The following is a 19,866-nucleotide window of genomic DNA, read 5'->3' as shown; positions in this document are numbered from 1 at the left end:
GGAATGAGAGAGAGGATTGTTTTCATCCTCCATTGCTTTTCCCTCCATGATAGATTTTCTTCTGGGAAGTTTTTTCAGCATCTCCAAATCCCAGCATGCATGAGGACAGGAAGGATAGAATGAGAATGTCAAGAAAACCTATTGGCTTGTTTGTTGGGACAAACAAAACATTATAAATTCATTTATATGAATGACATAATTTATTCAGGCATAATGACATTATTAACTCAGACATCATTTATAATGTCAGAAGATGAGACTCATCATCTCTTTCTGCTGGCAAGTTTGGTTTAGAAAATACATTAATAGTCCAAAACCAAAATTATTAGGAGAGAGTTAATAAAATGACAATAAGATTAATTTGCAATGCATTTAAGTGTTCTGACTGCAGTGCACATAACTTCTAAATTTACAAAATAGATGAGTTTAGTCCTGGCATATTTTTGAAAAGAAGATGCAATATTTTCTTGGATATGATGGTCCAGTGAGCCCCATTTGGCTCGTTTCTTTCTCCTTCCCCCTGTCTGCACTTATTTTAACTCTTTCTGAAGAAGTGTCTGTAACCAGGCAGGAAGGAAGAGTTCAATGGGATTGCAAGTCCTAACAGTCATCTTCGTCCTCACGGCACAGAAACGTTGCCTTGGAAATGAGTGCCATAATAACTTTACAGGGGGGAGTTCTCCTGGCACTCCGAACCGGAGTTGGGATGGATGAGGGGATAGCAAAGGAGGTACTGAGGTACTGAGCAGAGGAGGGTTGCTGAATACTTAAGTGCTCTCTCTTTTCCTCAGTGGCACCTTTGATAGAAAAAATATATAAAGCTAGGCCTGATTTATCCATTTACCCTCATACAATTGTGGTTTTTCTCCTCTGCCTCAAGTAGCCGAAGCCCTGGTGTTGATGCATTTATATCAGTGCAAAGAAGCTAATAGTGACACGGCCCATTCATCTCATTGTGGAGGAGCAGCTATAGCTGTTCAGCAGTGCTACAGCGGTGTCCATGAAGTGGCCCTGGAACAGGAGCTGAGGTTTTATCCCGCTCTGCGGAAGGGAGGAAGGGAATTTACAACACAGCAGCTGTTTGGAAACCATTCCAGGAATGCTGGTGGAGAGATAGCACAGATATGCAAGTGGTGCGAGATAGTCCGAATGGCCCGAAGGAGCACGGGGAAATGCGTCTTAAACAGCGAGGCAAGAGGTCCTCCAACCCCCGTTCCTCCACGGAAGCTGCCTTTCGCTGAGCAAACAGGCCGCTCTCAAAGAGCCCTTGGGGAAAGTGGCTGCTTATGAGGTGTTTGTCCTTTTGGCCTGGTCCTAGAAGGTTTCACAGCTGTGATTAGTTAAGTAGATAAAGTAAGATTTATGCAATACACGTGATAATTCCTAAAAATACATTGTAGGAGGACTTCTGCTAATAATTTTGTGACTGTTGCCTGAGGCAGAACATTTTTCCACCTTTTCTTGCCTTTGCACCGTGCAAGACAATCTGCGCTTCAGCTCCAATCTGGAAAATCTCTTACATGCTTTGGTCACTGAATATGCATGCACACAGGCTCAGCAAATGCCCATGAGGGAGCCTGAGGACTGTGCTTCAAAAATCTCAAATGTTTTAAATGAAAGACACCTGTTCATGTTAGTAAATCGAGCTAACGTGACTCCAGGTGCACAGAGGACAAAGCAGATGTGTAAAAACAGCCAGTTTTTTCAGAGCTCTTTTCTTGAATTGGGCTAAAATTATTTTGACAGTTCTAAAAAGGAAAAGAAACTTCAATGCAATGTAGTGCTCTACACCTATCTTTCTTCTATCCTGGGTCAATTTTTAGATAATACGCCTGTATTTGAATGTTCTTCCTCACTCCTTTCCCAGTGCATTTTAAGGAACCATCGCAGGCAGTGAGCTCAGAAGCACACGCTTGCTTATAAACGCACCACATAAGGAAACACGGGGGTGAGAAGGGGATTGCTGTTTCTGTAGTTCTTCACTTGTTATCCTGGGTGACTTGTGACCAAAGGTAACTGTTTGCCTGACCAGGGTGTCCCTTCTAAGTTGACTGTGCTTAGAGTCAGTTATTGTCACAGTTCTTGACAAATCATGTGGCAAGCAGAAATACTTGATTTCTTTTCTGCTGGGGCATGTTATTCATATGCTTCCAGTCATTGACATAACTGGTGTTTCCTCTACTACAAGACATAAAATATTCTACATGCAGCAGGTCTATTATTAGAAATAAGTAGGTCTCACGTGCCTAGCCACAGCATGCACTGTGCACCATTCCTTTGATCAGTTCCCATCTTCTGTTTTTTAGTACTCATTGGAGTGCTGTCGTACAATCCTTCTCAAAATGTAAGCAAATGAGCTTAATTTTCATTCCCTCCTCTTTGTTCCTAGACATAAAACTGTTTCAAAATGTACTTTGTGGGCTGCATCGTGTCAAACTACAAGAAACATATTGCTAATTAAAACTAAAAATAGGGCACTTGAATCCAAATGCAATCTCAGGAGCAGTGCTCAGTAGTCTGAACTGTGCTGCTGCTTTCCCTGCGCACCTCTGAGAAGCGCTCACTGAAGTGGCACAGCTTATATACCAATGCTGGGGAAAAAATAGGTAACAGTTGCTTATTATAGTTTATATTAATGTCTTCTAGGTATATTACTTCATAAAATAGTGTTCCATTACCTATTGCTAGAAATTACAGTTTTGGTAGAAAGTTTTAAATTAGAAAAGTATATTCTAATTACAGGTTATTCCTGTTTGAGGAAATCTGAGTCTGTTTCTGAGCTCTGAAGACAATCTATGTCTTTCCTTTTCAGAGGAAATCTCAGATGCATCAACACGTCCCCCTTTCCTTCTTCTCATATCTCCTTTCCTTTGAATTTACTGTGGGATAGCTGCTGTCTATTCCTAAAACTTGTGAAGTCACTTCAGGTTCAAAGTAAATGTAGTGGAAATTTACTCATCGCCTGTAACCTCAGCATTTTTGAACTGATTATAATATATTCCTGTGAACCTAAAGGCTGTTTTCCATGCTATGCAGGAAAATGAAATGAGAAATTTGCCATTATTTGCCCTTCTTTTATGAGAGCACTACGATAAAAAAATTATGTTGGGTAGCCTTCGTTATTGGGAACAGGGTAAAAGATGGAAGGAGTTCTTTAGGACTGTCAGAGACGTGGAGTCTCAGGGATACATGGCTGAATAAATCTGTTGATTTGTAAGCCGAGCACATTTGAGGCTGACTCACCACAAGATGCCTACAAACAGAAACAGGCCTTTTACAGAGCTGCTTTTAGTGCACGTTATTTTGGATTAATAATGCATTTAGTCCAGACAGTATATTTGAGCCTATGTAAAGCATACTAATAAAACAGTCTGGCCTGGAGAAATGTACTGTATAACAAGATGGTTATGGAGAAGACAGGATGTGCTTGGGTACAAGGATGCAGGGGAGAAAGTAGAGATTTTTGTCTTGGTCTCCCTTAGAATATACCTGTCAGTCAGTAAAGGAGATGGACTAGCTCCTTCCTCTAACCTTTTATTGCATCTATTAAAGGTATCGGATATTTTACATGCAAATTGTATGTCAAGAAGTGTTTGTACTGTACCAAGCACAGTGGGAGCCTCTTCTAAGGGCCTCCAAGTGTTTTAAATGTAATAACAACTATTTCATATAGGAGAAATTGGTTGCTGTGGAATAGAAGCGTACATTAGCTAAGGCAAGAAGTAACCAGGTTGTTAGCCTGGAGAGTGAGGGAAGGAGTGGGTAAATGGCAACTGCTGCTGGAACATTGTAGGCTAACTGGGCTAGAAAGCTGAGGAAATTGTAATGTGCAAAACTCGTCCTTATCTGAACAATGTCTTGAACAGGCATTCAAGAGCAGCGTGGAAATTGATGAGACACTGGGATGAGGATGCTTGACTGTGGCAGAATTTTTCCCTTTGATGTGATGTTTTTTGTCTGAATATAAACTCATTTTGTATATTAAATGCTGTAAGGAAAGTAGTGTTAGCTGTATCTCTCTGCTCTTCTTTCTTTTTTTTCCAGAACGCTGGCTCTGATTAAACCTGATGCAATACCCAAGTTGGGAGAGTTAATTGATATCATTATTAATGCAGGATTTACAATAACCAAGGCCAAGATGATGGTGCTTTCAAGGTAAGAAAATTTTAAGGTTAGCTCTATAGGATTGGAAAATTATTTTAGCATTTAAGGGCATTCTTTGAAGTTATTCCATCTTATTCCACACATTAAGTCCATTCCAGTGAGTAACAAAGGGAAGACTCATCTGTTTCGTAATCATGTGTAGGTTTCTGAAAGTGTGTAGAGAATTAAGCTAAGTGCTGCAAAAGTTCTGTGCAAATGCATACGGGTGAACATCTCGGTGCGAATCCAGGGTGACTAGTATAGCCTCAGCAAGTCCCTAATACTTGTTAATGACAAGTTTCTGTGTCTTCGCCCTTTAGCTTCGTGATGCAAACCATATTGCTAGTTATAAGCGTTTTCTTCAAAGCATTTGTGGTGTTCTTTTTGCATCAATAAATCCATCCTCTTAATTTATGTTCCCAGATAATGAATAGAAGACCGCAGCAAAGCAAGGGATCTTTTGGTGTGATTGCAGGGATGGAAAGATTTTACTCATGAATCTTCCCAATCCCCTCCCCTGCCCACCCTACTGCTGCCCTCAGCCACAAGATAAAAAGAAAACATGTTGCAGAAGAAAGAACATAGTGGTGAATTTACTGTGGAAGAGCTCCCCACTGTGCTATTCCTCAGTTGTTGCTCTGCTAAACCTGCCCATATACAACATCTCTTTGTGAAGAAAAACTTTCATACCACTTTCACAGGTTCTGTATGAGAACAGGAGCAATTTGCTCCTATCTCAAAATGTTCCTGGCGTTCTGAAATACAGATAATGCTGTGTTCTATCTGACTACCTCTTCCTATTGAGGTGTTCACCTGATGCCCTGTATGACTGCCCTGGTCCCAATCCTCCCTCGAACAGCTCCAGTTCATGAGTTTAGTCAGGTTTCTAATGCTGATTCACAATCAGCCTCAGTGTCTTCCAAGCCAACTGTTTTTTGGCTTGCACTCCTGCAATCCGATGTATTTGATCCTAAAGTGTTGGGCGATTCTTTATTTTAGTATCTGTCTGAGAATTTGAAGAACTCTTGAGCCAAGTCATGTGCTCTGCAGTTGACTGACTCTTAAGAAGAAAAGAAACTTTGAGATTTAAATTTTTATTGCCTATTGCTATATAAAAATCTCAGCTTGTCTTGTAAAATTGAAAATAAAGATTAATAAGCACAAGATTGTGCTGTGTTACTAGATATATTTAAAATTGGAGCATTTGTGGTTTCTCCGTGCATTGCTCGATTTAAAAATGTTAGAACTGGGGCTGTGCCAAAGTCTTTTACACCTAAATCCCTGCAGGCATCCTTGTTCAAACCAGCACTGTGATCGACTGCTTTCTTTAAGGGAATTATTGCTGGCCTTTGTCTGGCAATGCCCGTTAACTTGCTTCGGGAATTCCATGAAAAACGTTGCTAGGATTCAAAAGTGAGGCTAGGCAACTGCGTAGGTGGGTCAGCACTCTAGCATCTGATCGTGCCTCAATTCAATCCCTGATTCCCAGCTGTGCACTGCTCTCCATTCTTTAAAAGTAGAGAATTAATGGGATAGTTGAAATTAAAAAGGAATTAAGTAATGAAGTCTCATTCTAACTTCATATCTATTGTAAAGGGAATCTTTTTTAATAGACTAGCATGGAGTTTCAGAAAAATATCCCTCAAAAATGTCCTCATATTCAGAAATAAGAATACTTAATCTGTTTGCATACACTTTTCCTATTTGCTTCTCAACATGTTTTTGTGTGTGTGAATTGGATTGAGAAGAGGACTTTTGACAGCTGTTGTAAATTATGGGCAGAAATTATAGGATGTTTAGAGCAAAGGTAGGGGGATGAGTAAAGTGGCATTGCAGAGGACAGTGCTGTGCCTTTGCTCAGGCTTGAAATGTATTATCTGAAAAGCAGCGAGCAAAGCAAAAGCACAGGGAGCAAAATCACGGAGACCAGAAAATATTGCAGAATTGTTCCTGTAAGTGCGAGGAGAATCTCTCAGCCTCTCTACAGCTCTACTGTGGTGATGAGCTTTGCACTCAGGTAAGGAGGGAGCAGTATTGCTTGCTTGCAGCTCCCAGTCCTCACTTGAGGAGCTTGTCCTTCTCCACAGTCCAGCTTCAGAACTCACCAACGCACCAAGCCCAAGACTTTGCTTTTGAACTGGTATTTTAAAGCAGCAAAATAAGCAGGGTTGGACTTGAAAACCGTCAAGTGTATTCTAGCTGCTGCTGTCCAAGAAAGAAGCGGACTTAGCAGGAATTAAACATGGGAGCAGCTTGGCTGGGTACAGCGGGGCGGAAAGCTGGTGTGCGGCGTGTCCAGCTGTGGATGGCAGGTGGGCTCTGCACAATGCCTCCCCCCACTGCTGTACTCACAAGCTGAGCCCGGAGCTGCTTGTGGCTGTGGTGCTGGCTGTGGCAGTGCAGAGCTCAAACAGTCCCCACTCGCTCTGGAAAGATATTTTGATTTTGAGTATTTTGATGTTTAGCGAGCGGCAAGCGCTGCGCTGTCTCATACACTGCTCGTAGTGCCCGAGTAAAGCTAAGCAGCAGCACAGTATAGACAGGCTGTATGTGCCTGGAGGCTGTGTTTGCACGTGGGAATGAGGAGAGCTCCTCCTTACAGAGCCTCCTTTGCCTGGGGAGCAAGCGCTGTGCAGGAACTGGGGTGGCCCAGAGGGGAAACGCGAGGCTGAATGGAGGTTTTAGGCAGCAAGATGTGGGGCGAAAGCATGTTTTAATCTGGAGGGGATTGAGCTGCCTCTGGGACTTAAAATATTTCTGCATATTGCAATATATTAAATATATTGCAGATGGTGAGTAGAAACCAGGCTATACAATATTCTGTTGTATGCCGGTGTAATCAAGCAGTAGCCTTGATAACAAAATAGGTTTCAGTGAAGCAGAAAAACAGTCGATTTATGCTTTAAAATGAGACTTCATTAACATACACACTCAAGCTGAGATGAGAAATGAAAATGACTGAGCAGTGAGTGGTTAGCAAGAAGGTGAGACTGCTGCATGTATTTCCTAAGATGAGGAGGTGGGGACCTTTGGTGACTCTAAAAATCAGTGTTAATGGCCTTCAAGGATCACCTCCTTCCCCAGGCAGGAGCAGAAGTTGGAGTAAAGTGCATCTGTGGACATACTATGACAGCAAGTTAAATGCTTCTGTTACTGGACATGAAGCTGGCTGGCTGGGGAAGATATTATCTGTAGAAACTTGTTGATGAATGATCAGTTCTGGTTTTCAAGGGAGTTTATTATGTCTTTTTTTTAACTCTTACAGAAAAGAAGCAATTGACTTCTACGTAGACCATCAATCAAAACCTTTTTATAAGTAGGTATATAATTTTCAGCTTGACATGTAATGTTCGTATTTATTGAATGCACTGGATTCATTTTGCATGTTTGAAATTGCAGAACAATGGGAAAATCAGAGCTTATCTTAGTTGTGTGGAGCCCTTTGCAAAGTATGGGCCCTGTACATCTTCCTCCAGGGGCAGATTCCTATTTCAGCTATCCAGGGCCTTAATGCATGGTCTTTAGGGCCTGATGATATCAGGAGAATGTCTTTAGCCTCTCAGAAGTGAAAATGCTCCCAGCAAAGCAAACTTCAAAGCCTGGGGAAGAGGCATCTTCACCATTGGCGTGGGGCCTGCAGCAGGGCAGCAGGGAGAGCTTGGCTGTGAGTCGTGGCTCGGTGGTGCGAGCCCTGTGCAGTTTCCGCTTTGCCTGGAAGTGCCAGCGAGCAGCTTGCCTCCCCCTTGCTGCATTTCACAGGCTGCCTCTGTTGGGAAGAGGGTGCCGCGCTGCGCGGTGGTTTTCAGCGGTGCTGGAGCGCCGGGTTGCGCTCACGTAGCCGAGAGACCCGCTTGCCGCGCTGACGAGAGGGCCTGGGCAGCGGGGCCTGCGGCTGCGCTCCCGCGGCTGCAAGCGCCATGTTCCTGCCCGGCGCTGCTCACTGCGACCCCAGGGCACGCGTGGCCATCGGGGAGGAGAGAGGCACTTTTGGAGCTGCCTTTTCTTTGCCACGTAAGCCTGCCTGAGCATGCCGATGAGCGAGCAAGAATTCGGCCTGCCGGGCTGTTGTTGTGTAGATGTCTGCCCCAGTGGTAATTTTCTGAGGCTTTGGTCCACAGTGATGGTCCCCTTCTCTCCTCCAGCCCTATTGGCTATTATGTCTTTGCATCTTTTTTTTCTCTGAATTAGGAATAAACAGAAATAATTAATGACCAAATAGAACAAGAATCTTCAAGCCAATGAAATGTAAAGTCTCTGATAGTTACATCTGGCTTTTTATTACTGCTCTGTAAGAAGAACTCTCAAATTTGATTTGCAGGTTCACTTAGTTAATAGAAGTCTGTTGAAGAGTAAGAAAAAAACAGCAATTCTCTTTCTTGGCAAAAGAACCTTTTCTGTACTGAGAAATATAAAAGAGTTTTTAAAATACATTTAATAAATGCATACAATAGACAAATTTTGTGAATGCACAGATAAGTGTGAGCACGCATGCTCGCAATTGTAATCATTTTAAAAAATCTTGTAATCTTTTAAAAAAAAGAAAATTACAGGAAGAATTGATTCAACTTTACCATTTATGGTACAGGCTCTGTCTAGATTGCAAGCTGAAAAAGCAGGGTTCTTGGCATGCTCGTTCTGTAAAGAAATAGAATTAAAGTGAAGTTTCTTTTCAAATGGGACATCAGGGCGTTTCTAGTTTGGGGCAGCTGTTTTCCATGGAAATTAGCTGGCCAGGATAGGCTCCTCCAAAGAGCCTCCTCTCCTTACTCAGGTTCATGCCATTAACACGAGCTGATTTCTGCTTACGCCAGGATGTGATGAGTTTGTGATTAACCCTCTTCCCCACCACCAGCTTTCAAATCTTGTGTCTCTCTTGGATTTTGGCAGGCCTAGGGCAGCAAAGCAGCCCCTTGCAATGGCCGTACTGATGCTGTTCAGGGGGGAAGATGTGCAGCGGGTGCATGAGGAGGTCTGCTGTGCAGAAGAGGGCTGCTTAAGAGGCCTTCCTGGCAGGCAAATGCTCAGCAAGGGCCTCTTTCCACCATTGCTGCTACTTCTTCAGACTAGCTTAAGATTACCTGGCCATTTTTCTACAAGCATAAAAAGAATCCCAGCATGATCCCCAATCCAACCACTTCCTCCAAGCAGGGACAACTTCCAAGTTAGATCAGGTTGCTCTAGGCCATGGCCAGTTGAGTTTTAAGTGCCTCCACCAGATCATAGAGGAAGTTTTTGTTGGTTTTAACTCACTGCCTGGGTCACCATGTGCTATTTCCCTTTTGCAGTGAGCTTCTCCAGTTTGTAACGAGTGGTCCTATTGTTGCTATGGAAATCTTAGGAGATGATGCAGTGTCTAAATGGAAAACGTTGCTAGGACCTGCAAACTCGGCAGTGGCTCAAACTGATGCGCCAGACAGCATTAGAGCAAACTTCGGACATGATGGCCTAAGAAATGCAGCTCATGGCCCAGATTCAGTTGCTTCAGCTGCTCGAGTAAGTGTTTGTGTGTGTTTGACCTTTTTTTTCCTTTTTTTTTTTTTTTTTTTTACTTAATCAGGTAACAGCTACTTCTGCATGGCTCCTTTTTAGCACAGAAATGTAAACAATATCTGGAACAGAAATCTTGTTTAGCCATGTTACAAAGAGGATCACTGGGCACCGTGACCAGGAGAGCATGCCTGGTCATTTTAACATCTTCTGTGCATCACACGCACTCAGCACTCAAGGTTTTAATGTTGAGCTGACCGCATAGTCTGCATAACCTACAAATGACCTCCCAATGCTGATCTTCAAAAGAAAGGGTACACACATTTACATCCTTTTGTGCCCTCATGTATTCTGCTTTCTCCTTTGCCCCACAGCTGTCACTCATCCTCTTCCTGTGCCCACAGTCCACCTCCTCCTGCTGCCCTTGCTCAGAAGAAATAGACCCCCTTGCAGAGAGATTTTTTTTTTTTTTTTTTACTGTTTCATATTTAGAAAGGTAGTGCAGCAGGCCAGACCATCGGGCATGCTGAAGTGGCATGTACTGTAGCCCTGTTCTCTTTTGCTGTTTGCAGTCTGGGTTGTTCTGTAGTGTTAAAAACCTCAGGCATTGGCTGATACGTGTTGCCAACATTTATATACAGCTGAGCTTTCCATTTGTCTGCCTTGATGTTTTTTTGATAGATGTTTTGGTAAGTGTGTGGCTAGAGCAAAGTTTGCATACTGGTTGTTCAGTGCAAAGGCTTGTTTGGGTGGTTTAATTGCCTGCTTCCTGGCTATACATTTTGGTATTGCCCTGTGGTATCTAACTCCAGACCACAGGGGAAAAAATACCAATTGTTGCTACACTGATCCTAGTGTGGCCTCCAATGAAGGTGGAAAAGCTGCAGTAGCAGCACAGCTTGAGAGAGACCTACGCCAGGTGCTAAGTATTGCATATTAGAGAATGTGGATTCCATGGTCATGAGGGCAGAGCTTGCCAGCCTTTTCTTGCAGCCCAGCAGAACAACTTAATTTCAAAGCACGGGTGGCTTTCAGGTGGTCACGTCTTCGACCTGCTGGATCTGCGTTGCACTACACAGCATGTGGCCCCCTGAGTTCCTGCTTTGTGTCTCCCTGGTTCTGACAGGAAATCACATGCACAAGGAAATTTGCATTTTCTCATGGTAAATTTGATAAAGTTGGTACATATTCACACAGAGGTTCTATGAAATTGTTGGGTTTTATGATGAAGAAAAAGCCTGATGAGGAAGTCAGTGTCATTCTGGTCAAATACCTACATGTCTTCATACAGATAGGAGAAAGTTTCTGTTTGTGCCTGTGTGCTGCCATGGCAACTGTGCCAGATTTTGAAGCAAGAGCCTCTGAAGAGGATATCTATTCGCATAAGATTTTAATTAGGACTATGAGTATGTTCTTCAGATTAAGATTGTTGTTCTTGCGTTTATTATTTTTAAAATGCTGTTTGAAAGCTATGTTCATTTCTACTACATTTATGACTGGAATTATTTTGCTGAACTTTTGCTGGTATATGTGTCTGTGGAGTTATTGGTAACAGTACCAGGCTCTTGTAAACCAACTGAATTGTGGTTTTAGTAGGCCTGTGCCTATTTAATTTAGTAGGTCCAGTATTAGTATCATCTGGCCAAATAGCAGTTGTCATGGAAGCTAGTTGAATGTGCCTTGCAGAAGCTTTTCTGGAAAGAAAGAAACAGAAGTTAAAGGAATGCAAAGGAAAAACAAAGTTCCAACCTTATCTAGTGAGTGGACTGTAGATCAAGCAGCTAGAGTGGAAAGCTGTGTTGTCCTTTCTGGGACTAAATGACCGATCAAAGTGTGTCTGTGGTACTCCAAGATCTTGTCTCTATTTCTGCAGCCTAAATTTGGGGATTATTTTAGATTAGACATAATAACTCTTTTTTGTTTTTAAAGTTGCACTTGGTTCCTATTTGGTATTTCCTTACTCTCATCCTTTGGCATTATTTAATACTTTTCTGACTTTTAATGGACAAAACAAAGTGTTAGATATTTGTAAATATTTTGCTCCCTTTTCCTACTTGCCTTTTAGAGCAAACATTAGTCTCAGAGTGGGCTAGGGTCTTTGGAGCACGCAGCATTTTGTCTTTGGAAGGATGCAGGAAACTGTTCCATTTGAAGTGTGCTACTGAATTAAAGGGGACAATTCCAGGAACTGGCCCTCAGTACTGCTACTACTATCCCAGAAAAAAATCGGATAGATTATGTAGTAGTGTCTCCTGGATATTATTGTTTCCTTTAAATAGAAGTTCATCAATTCTCTTACTGAATTTGAGCGATAGGTCTTAAATAGAATCTGTCTCTACAGCATTTGGCTAATGTTTATTGGCAGATTGTGTAGGCTGTGTGAGTAAATGGTATGGAAAAAGCACGAAGCTGGCTGTGAACAATGAGCAAAATATCGGGATGGGAGGAGCACGCTCCCCCCAGCGCGGCCTGCAGCCCCAGGCTGTGGGATTCACAAACAGTGATGGGGGCAGAACGGAAGCAGTTGGAGGTAGAGAGGGTCTTTTGAGCCATCCCCGGAGTCAGAGCAGCTGAGTTCATCTGCTTCGATTTGGGAAGACAGAAAGTAGAGTCAGTAAGTCGGGAGTCGACAATTTCAGGCAAAGTTTAGTCATTTAGATGAAAGGAAAAAAAAACAGCTGTAAAAATAGGAATAGAAGTCAGTTCTGCATATGCAAAAAAGAAAAAAAAAAGGATGTTAGCTGTTCATGCAGAGAAAAAAGATGATGTGAAGAAGAGCGATGAAATATGTGTATATGGGACTGGATTTGAAAGCAATACTGAGGAAAAAGAAAGAGACACAAAGTGGGAGCACTCAGCCAAGTGATTATGGTAGCAGCATTTTTAGTGCTTGGGAATGGAAATAGATTGCACTAGGGATGTAGAAAGAAAGAAATTGTGGGAGAAATCCAATTTGTGATTTTATGATTGTAACAGTGCTGCCAGAGAGAGAAAGACATATTTGAGAGAAAACTAAAGGGAAAAATATATTTGAAGTGCTAAAATTTATAATTAAGGTTTATGTGGTTATAGAGATGTCAGATGTTATTTATGATAAAAAGCTTAGGTATACCACTAGCTCAAACTAAAATATATTAAATTACAATTTTGTTTCAGGAGCTGGAGTTGTTCTTTCCCTCCAGTGGAGGTCGTGGACCCGTGAACAGTGCACAATTCACAAACTGTACTTGTTGCATTATTAAACCTCACGCAGTTAACGAAGGTAAGCAATGTAGATAGTGGAAGTCAAAGCAATACTTTCTTTATTGCATCTTATGACTACACCTATGCCATTCTGAGGAGAGTAAGAAATTGCAAGAGCACAGGGCTTATTTTATAATACATGCAGGAACACACAAACGTTTTGTCGTTCACATTGTTTCTGCAGTTCGCCTCTACAGAGTAGTTCATGTACTTTCCATGTGGATACTTTTCTTTATCTCAGGATAAAGAGCGGGAGGAGGGGGAAAAAAAGGAACAAATAAAAATCTACACAAGATCTGATAAATCCTGCTGTGATAGCTTACTGTGTCCCTACTCCTCTCTGTCCACCACAGTCATCTGCTAGATTCCCCACACGACTGAAAGCAGGATGCAAGACTGTATCACAGGACCTTCCATTCACACATCAGCACATTACAGTCAAACCCCTCCTGAAGGGACATTTGCACTAGTACGAATCTTGTTCTGCTGACTTTGCTGGGGAGTCACAAAGTGACACAGGTTTATATTTGCTCTTTGAAAGTGAGCTAGTGAATCCGAGCATTTGCTGGACTCTCTGATGCTCTCTGGGCTGGAAAATGCACATCAGAGATCCTTGGAAATGTCTAATGCCCAGCTGTCATCATAAAAAATAATCTCCCTTTTGTGTCCTGTATTTGGATAAAGAGCATGTACAGGAGCAGTGACTATAGTAAAACATTTTGGTTCTGGTGCTTTAACAGTACTTTTGGTCATAAAATAAATATTGTCATGTGAGAACATACAGATTTTTCTTAGCAAGGTGCAGAGCACTACAACATCTTAATCACTCCCGTGTAGACAACTAAAATCAAAGAGCAGAGGTGACTGTAGTAGTTTCCAGACTTCACACCTCAAGCTGGATGTCTGGAGAGCTTGCTAAAGAAATAAAAGTAAATACAAAAAAGCTTGCACAAGAAAGTCTTGCATTCACTGCTGATAACATGTCTACTATTTCTTTGAGGTCTTGTACATTATATGCTACTGATAAGTCTGCCATGCAGCAAAGACAGAAAGATGTTCCTTTTACAGCAATATGGGCAGCAGTTTGGACTGTGATTTTTCCTACTACATATTTGCAGCAAGCAAATAGTTCTGATTGCTACGGCCCTTAATTTGACTGTTGAAATGACAAAGTGGATGGCTTCAGCCTTGCTTTCCCAGACTTCAGATATAATTCCTTTACCTAAGGGGGCTCAGATTCTCTCTTTGTGAGTTTAAGGCTCTTTTCATAGAATCACAGACTGGTTGAGGTTGGAAGGGACCTCTAGAGATCATCTAGTCCAACCTGCTTGCTCAAGCAGGGACACCTAGAGCACGTGGCACAGGGTGGCATCCAGGCGGGTTTGGAAGATCTCCAGAGAAGGAGACTCCACAACCTCTCTGGGCAGCCTGTTCCAGGGCTCTGTCACCCTCAGGCCAAAGAAGTTCTTCATTTCTGGAGATTTCACAGTGCCTCGTCCGCTACTTTCTTTTCTCATTAACTCGTGCGGAATTTTTTTTACCTGCCAAGGGACAAATTCTGCACATGTTTATGAGTGCGTGTGCGACTTCTCATGCTCCTCTTTGCCCTGTTTTTGTGGATGATGACGGAAGGATCCCCGAGCGGCATCTCCTTTTGCGTGCTCAGTCCCCTTGTAAAGCACTCCGTGTCTTGACACTTGGCAGAACTGCGTGCAGTTGGGGGAAGAGCCACATGCTCGTGCTGCAGCAGCTTTCGGAAGCCAAATTTACTCTCTTGCAATTAAACTGCCTGCTTTAAAGTTGGAGGAACATAGCCTTTGGCTCATTGATTTTTAAAGCTTTTAAAGATTAATGTATACTGTGTGTCCAGTGGCAGGCTGTCCCTACAAATTGGCCACCCTTCCTGCCTCTCTGGGCAGACTCTTAGAGCTGGGGAGCAGCGTGCCAAAGGGTTTGGAGTGAGCAAGCAACCCACTCAGGGGACCTCCCCGCTGCTGCTCTGGAATAGGCAGCTAGTAAGGGCGAAGCCTGACCCTAGGGAGCACAGAGCAGAGACACGTGGTGGGAAGGAGGGCGGACGGACCCATGGGGTTGTGCGTGGGGAGGCAGAAAGTGTGGGGGATAAAGGGGCAACCGAACTGGGCTCAGTGATCTGTAATGGAGGAGGAGCAGACCCATCTTGCCTCTCGTCGAAGGCCTGAGAAACTCCGGCTACGCCAGCGACGCTGCCTGTATCTCAGCAGAAGTAGGTGCCATAGCAACTGCACTCGTGGCAAAACCGCACGTTGGAGAAAGCGTGGTCTTAAAATTAAGCAGCTTGCTTCCCCCCCGCCAGAATTAATGCTTCGAGTTATGGCAGCCGGAGAGGAATCAAGTGTGTGGGGCTGCCAGTGTGAGGAGGTGAAGGACTGAGGAGAGGGCACGGAGGTGAATTGACACGGGTCAAAGCAGCAGGGCCTGGCATGCAGTGCAGATTCGATTTTTGAGTCACCAGTTTTCAGTATCTAGCATCTAAAAATAACTCTTTTTGTAACTTCCTGTGCACTTCTTATCATTTCCTATGCACTGCTCGTGTTTCAAATATGAGTATCTAACCACTAGGAGTGTACTCCGCTCATTACCCATGCACAGTTACATGAAGTTCCCCTGTGCTTGGGTTTATCCAGAGCCTTAGTCTTTATTTCTGCAGAAACCTTTGATTGAATTTGTGATTTGAATTTTGCTTTCCAGCCCTTTTCCCAGTGCTTTTTTTCCTCACAGAGTCCGTCTCATACCCAGTTCTTTAAAGGGCAAACTTGCTCATTTTTCTTTGCTGGACGAGGGTTTGCTTTAACCATCGCTAAACCAGGCAGCTCTTCAGCAAGCGTATCAGGAGGCCGGATCTAACCTCCGGTTCATGCTGGCTGTTTCTGGGACAATGTCCTTTCCTGGAAACCGCCTTTGGTCACGGTGGGCCGCTCGGAGCGTTCCTGTCCGACAGCAAAGTGGTGGAAACTCACGGTCGCTTTTATCTCGGGGCTCGCTGACCGCTCCCGAGCGGCGTAAGGAAACACCTCCTGCCGAGCAGCCACCTCAGCCCCTGCAGGGGGAACGTGGCTACCTGCCGAGGGGCCTCCGGGGCCTCAGGGGCCAGGCCGAGGCGCGGGGCAGCCCCGCGAGGTCGAGCTTGAGCTGCTGAGAGCGTTGTGCTTCCTGGGCACGGGTGTGCTGGCACTGACAGAATTTGTCTCTTGGCGCCTCCTGAGGAAGCAAACTCGTGGCTGCTTTGGCTGTCTGGTGTCAGGGGGACTTCTTCCTGGGGAATCCGTGCGGGGAGGCCAGCAGGGAGGGCCTTTGAAGGCAGTATAGCCCGCTGCTCTGGGCTGCATAATTGTAGCTCATCATTTTAGCTCATTCTCTAGCATTCCTCGTGGTGGCGATGAAGCCCTTCCCTGGGGCTCCTCTGGCTGAGGCAAAGTTGGCAGCAGTGAGTGAGGTGGTTGCATTTTAACCCCAAAAAAAGGGGGTCCTTTCCCAATCCAGTTTCTCTTTGTGGGGATGTGAAAGAATGAGAAACAACTTGATGCAATTCCATGCAGACTCAGTTTGCAACGTCATTAGGCCTCTAAAAAATTGGCCACGCTTTTCAATATCTTTAAGTCTCTTTCTTCCCTTCTCTTGGGGCCAGTTTTCAGCCAAGGAAGACAGTGACTGGCAAGTGCAGCTCTTCAGTTGTGCTGGCCAGTATTGTAAGGTGATTTGTTCAGTAGCTGGAGAGGTTCAGTGTGGTTCTACATCCTATATCTACTTGCTTCTTGTGCTAGAGATGCAGGTCATTTAGATATGGCATCACAGTCACAGTCATTTAGGCCTCCTCATGTTTAGACCTGGAGGTATCAGCAATACTGCACAGAAATGGAAATTATAAATGCACCAAAATGGGTGAACTTCGGTTTGATGCTGTGAGGACAGCTATGACTTGACTTTCGCCTGCAGAAATAGAGCTTGCAGATCACTGTGGGTGGGATTAGCTTTAATGTATTTATGTGTAACAGTACAGTTATGTTTGCTGTATGAATTAGAATTTGCTATTTCTTGGCTTTCCCAGTTTAAAATTTATTTGATGTAGCTTTTACTTATTCCTTTAAAAAATGAGCAGCAAAAAATAATGACAATAGCAGGCTATAAAGACTGAGGTCAAAAGGGTTTTATATTTCACGCTTTAATATGTTTAGACTAGTACGGATGAAGTCCTGCACTTCCTTTTCCCACTCTCAAACTGAAACATGATTTCTGCTAAGGTCACTGAGAGGTTGGCCAAAACCAAATTTGCTCTAGAATTGCACCATGAACTTCAAAAGTACTAGATCTAATATAAACTGGAAGGCTCTACAGTCTTGAGGACCACTAAGTGTGTGACTGGCTACCAAGACAGAGTCATTCTCCTAATAAGAGATTGAGATTGGGATTTTATTGTAACATTACTTTGTGGTAAATTAAACCATTGTCCCTTTTACGTAAAATTTACAGTGGGGTTTTACACATTTTTCTTCAAATAAAATTTCAGTCTCAGAAAAAATAAAAAGATCAAGAATTTATTCAAGTAGGAAAGATATTCTGTGGAATTGTGACTTCAGACCTGTTCTGAAGAGACTGCAAATCTTACAGAGCTATCATCATTTCTCCTATTTTCATATTAAGTTGATACAGTTTGAATGTTACCGAACTGCTTTAGACAGTCATATCTCAGTCATTTCAAGTCTCCTTATTTGTATGAAGACTTAAATCAGAATAATTTTAATCTGGAGAGTAGCTCTTTGCTCCAAAGACAAATCTAACACAAAAGAAAATCTAAAGGACAGTAGTTCAGTGTAAAGCATTTAAAGAAATAGGGTTTACTTGTGAAGGTTCCTGAACGAAGTTGCTTTAAAAGAGAATGGGAGGGCAGGATTGAAACACAGCATTGTAGTAGAGGGTACATTTCTGCTAAGCAAACGAAGAGCTGTTCTTGACATGCAGTAGACTTGTTGCTCAGTGAGTGAGAGAATATATCATTATGGAAATGTCCAGCTTCCCTCTGCAGTGTGCTAAACATAGTTCCAGGTATGCAGTTGGAAAAAGAAGTAAGCTGGAAAAGAAAATGAGGGTGTGATGAGGTGTGCATCTGGCATCATTATCAGGACTAGGTCTTTCTCAAAAATAATTTGAATCATTAGATACTGTTTTTGAAAATTGTAAATGAATTGTAAATGAAAATTATTTATTTATTTGTTGCACTCTGGAGTTTTAAGTAGACGTAAATTTGATCAACTCATTTATATTTTTCCCCCCAGAAAACTTACAAGTAGTTGAACAAGCTTTTTTAGAAAGCTGATTTCGTACACGTGAGAAAAAATATTGGGCATGCAATTTTCTCACAAATAACCTGAAAGTATATTTTCTGTCTCTGATAAATATGCATACTAGAAAGGTTAAGTGCAGCTATGTCATGGATTTACCTCATTCTAGGCAGAATCTCCCTAATCTATAAGGTTGAATGCATGTTAGGGTCATAAATGATAGTTTTGATATATTGAATATTTAGAAATCTAAAAGAGGCTATTTGAAGACAGCATCCGCAAACAAACAAAAGTGGTGTGAACACAAATCTTTGCAGGGTTTTTAAAGAAATACAGTGGATCATTGAGATGTGACCTTTGCATATTCCCATGTGCAACACAGCGTCTTGATGCTGCAGATATATAAAAGCCTGGGCTTTTAGAAAGTCCGCTTTTCAGAAAGACTGAGTACTGCAGATGCTGCCTGGTAAAGCCCAACCTTTCCGCTGCAGGAATTTTTTGCATATGGGCTTATGCAGACCCAAGTTTTATTCATGTAAAATTAAATGCACTATGCTTCCTATATTTTTCTTGAATATATTATATACAAAATGTTAAAGTGTTCTCAATTTGTCTTGTGTTTGGTGAAGATGATTTTGTGCTTTTCAGAGAAGTGAGAGAAAAACATGTTAAAAAAAATCAGAATTAAGAAGAAGAAAGTTTTTATCCTTCAGGAAAACAGTAGTCCATTCACTTTTGGTCTGTTTTTTACTCTCTGCTGCAGTTGTACTGTTGGATACTCCATGTCTGGGATGATATCTTTTAAGCGAAGCCTTTGATGTTTCTTGATTACTTCCTTCATTAAGTTCTAGCAGCTCAGCATGGTCTTCCCAACTTTGAATTTGAGTTGCTTGTTAGGAGATGACATTTGTTTTTCCAAGTATGAAATAGGTGCTTTACATTGGCTCCATCTAGAAGGAGCCAAGGCACAGATGTAGGAATAAGCAGTCTTTTAACAAAGCAAAATCGAATGATAGTTTTGATCTAGGACAGTGAGTTGGCAGATTTTCCTTAGGAAGTGAAATTTAAAATTAGTATGGGCTAGAGTACATTATAGCTGATCTCCGAAGGATTTTAATCTCTAGAGCTAAATGAAACTGCAATAGTAGATTAAAATTATAATTTATAATTGTGAGCTAATGTACCCTGTAAGCAATATTTTTAACCACTGCCTCTCTGTAACTGTAACCCCATACATGAAAACTCCCTAGACAGTGTCCCATGCACAGGAGAGAGAAAAATTAGCAAGGAAATACTAGGAAGCACGTGAATGGTTTGGATGTTGAAAGACTGAATGCTGCCATAGAAGCCACCAGCACAGCCTCAACCAAAATACTGTGTTAAGCTCTGCTTACACTTCTCAAGAAATAAGTGCAAGTGCAAATCAGTATAGCCACAAAAATACTCTCTTAGCTTGAGTAAACCATGTTCTTTTGAAGTGAAATAAATCTGAGTGGATGTGATATTGGGGTGCAAAATAATGAAAGGATGAAAATAAAGAAGCAAAGGGAAAATCAAACTGGATATTACCTTTTCAGTTTTTGCTTAGAAGAGTATTGTATTCATCGGAAATGAAAGCCTGAACCCTCAACCTTTCCTTTTTTTTAGGTAAACACATAAACATTGGGCTGAGCAC

The 19,866-nt window shown here is 42.4% G+C and overlaps 1 protein-coding gene across 1 annotated transcript in view; it reads left to right on the top strand.

Annotated features, from left to right (window-relative positions):
• Positions 1 to 19,866, top strand: part of NME7 (NME/NM23 family member 7) — an 84,710-nt gene that overhangs the window by 18,517 nt on the left and 46,327 nt on the right. Inside the window, exons 4-7 of the mRNA XM_088534036.1 lie at positions 4,045 to 4,155; positions 7,409 to 7,459; positions 9,429 to 9,636; positions 12,787 to 12,892. Coding sequence (XP_088390162.1) covers positions 4,045 to 4,155; positions 7,409 to 7,459; positions 9,429 to 9,636; positions 12,787 to 12,892 — 476 coding nt within the window. The remainder of the gene's footprint in view (positions 1 to 4,044; positions 4,156 to 7,408; positions 7,460 to 9,428; positions 9,637 to 12,786; positions 12,893 to 19,866) is intronic.

This window comes from Tinamus guttatus, unplaced genomic scaffold, assembly GCF_059628265.1.
Source record: "Tinamus guttatus ecotype Peru unplaced genomic scaffold, ASM5962826v1 Tinamus_guttatus_pri_ptg000035l, whole genome shotgun sequence".
Taxonomy (NCBI): domain Eukaryota; kingdom Metazoa; phylum Chordata; class Aves; order Tinamiformes; family Tinamidae; genus Tinamus; species Tinamus guttatus.
This window is presented reverse-complemented; position numbering and strand designations above follow the sequence as displayed.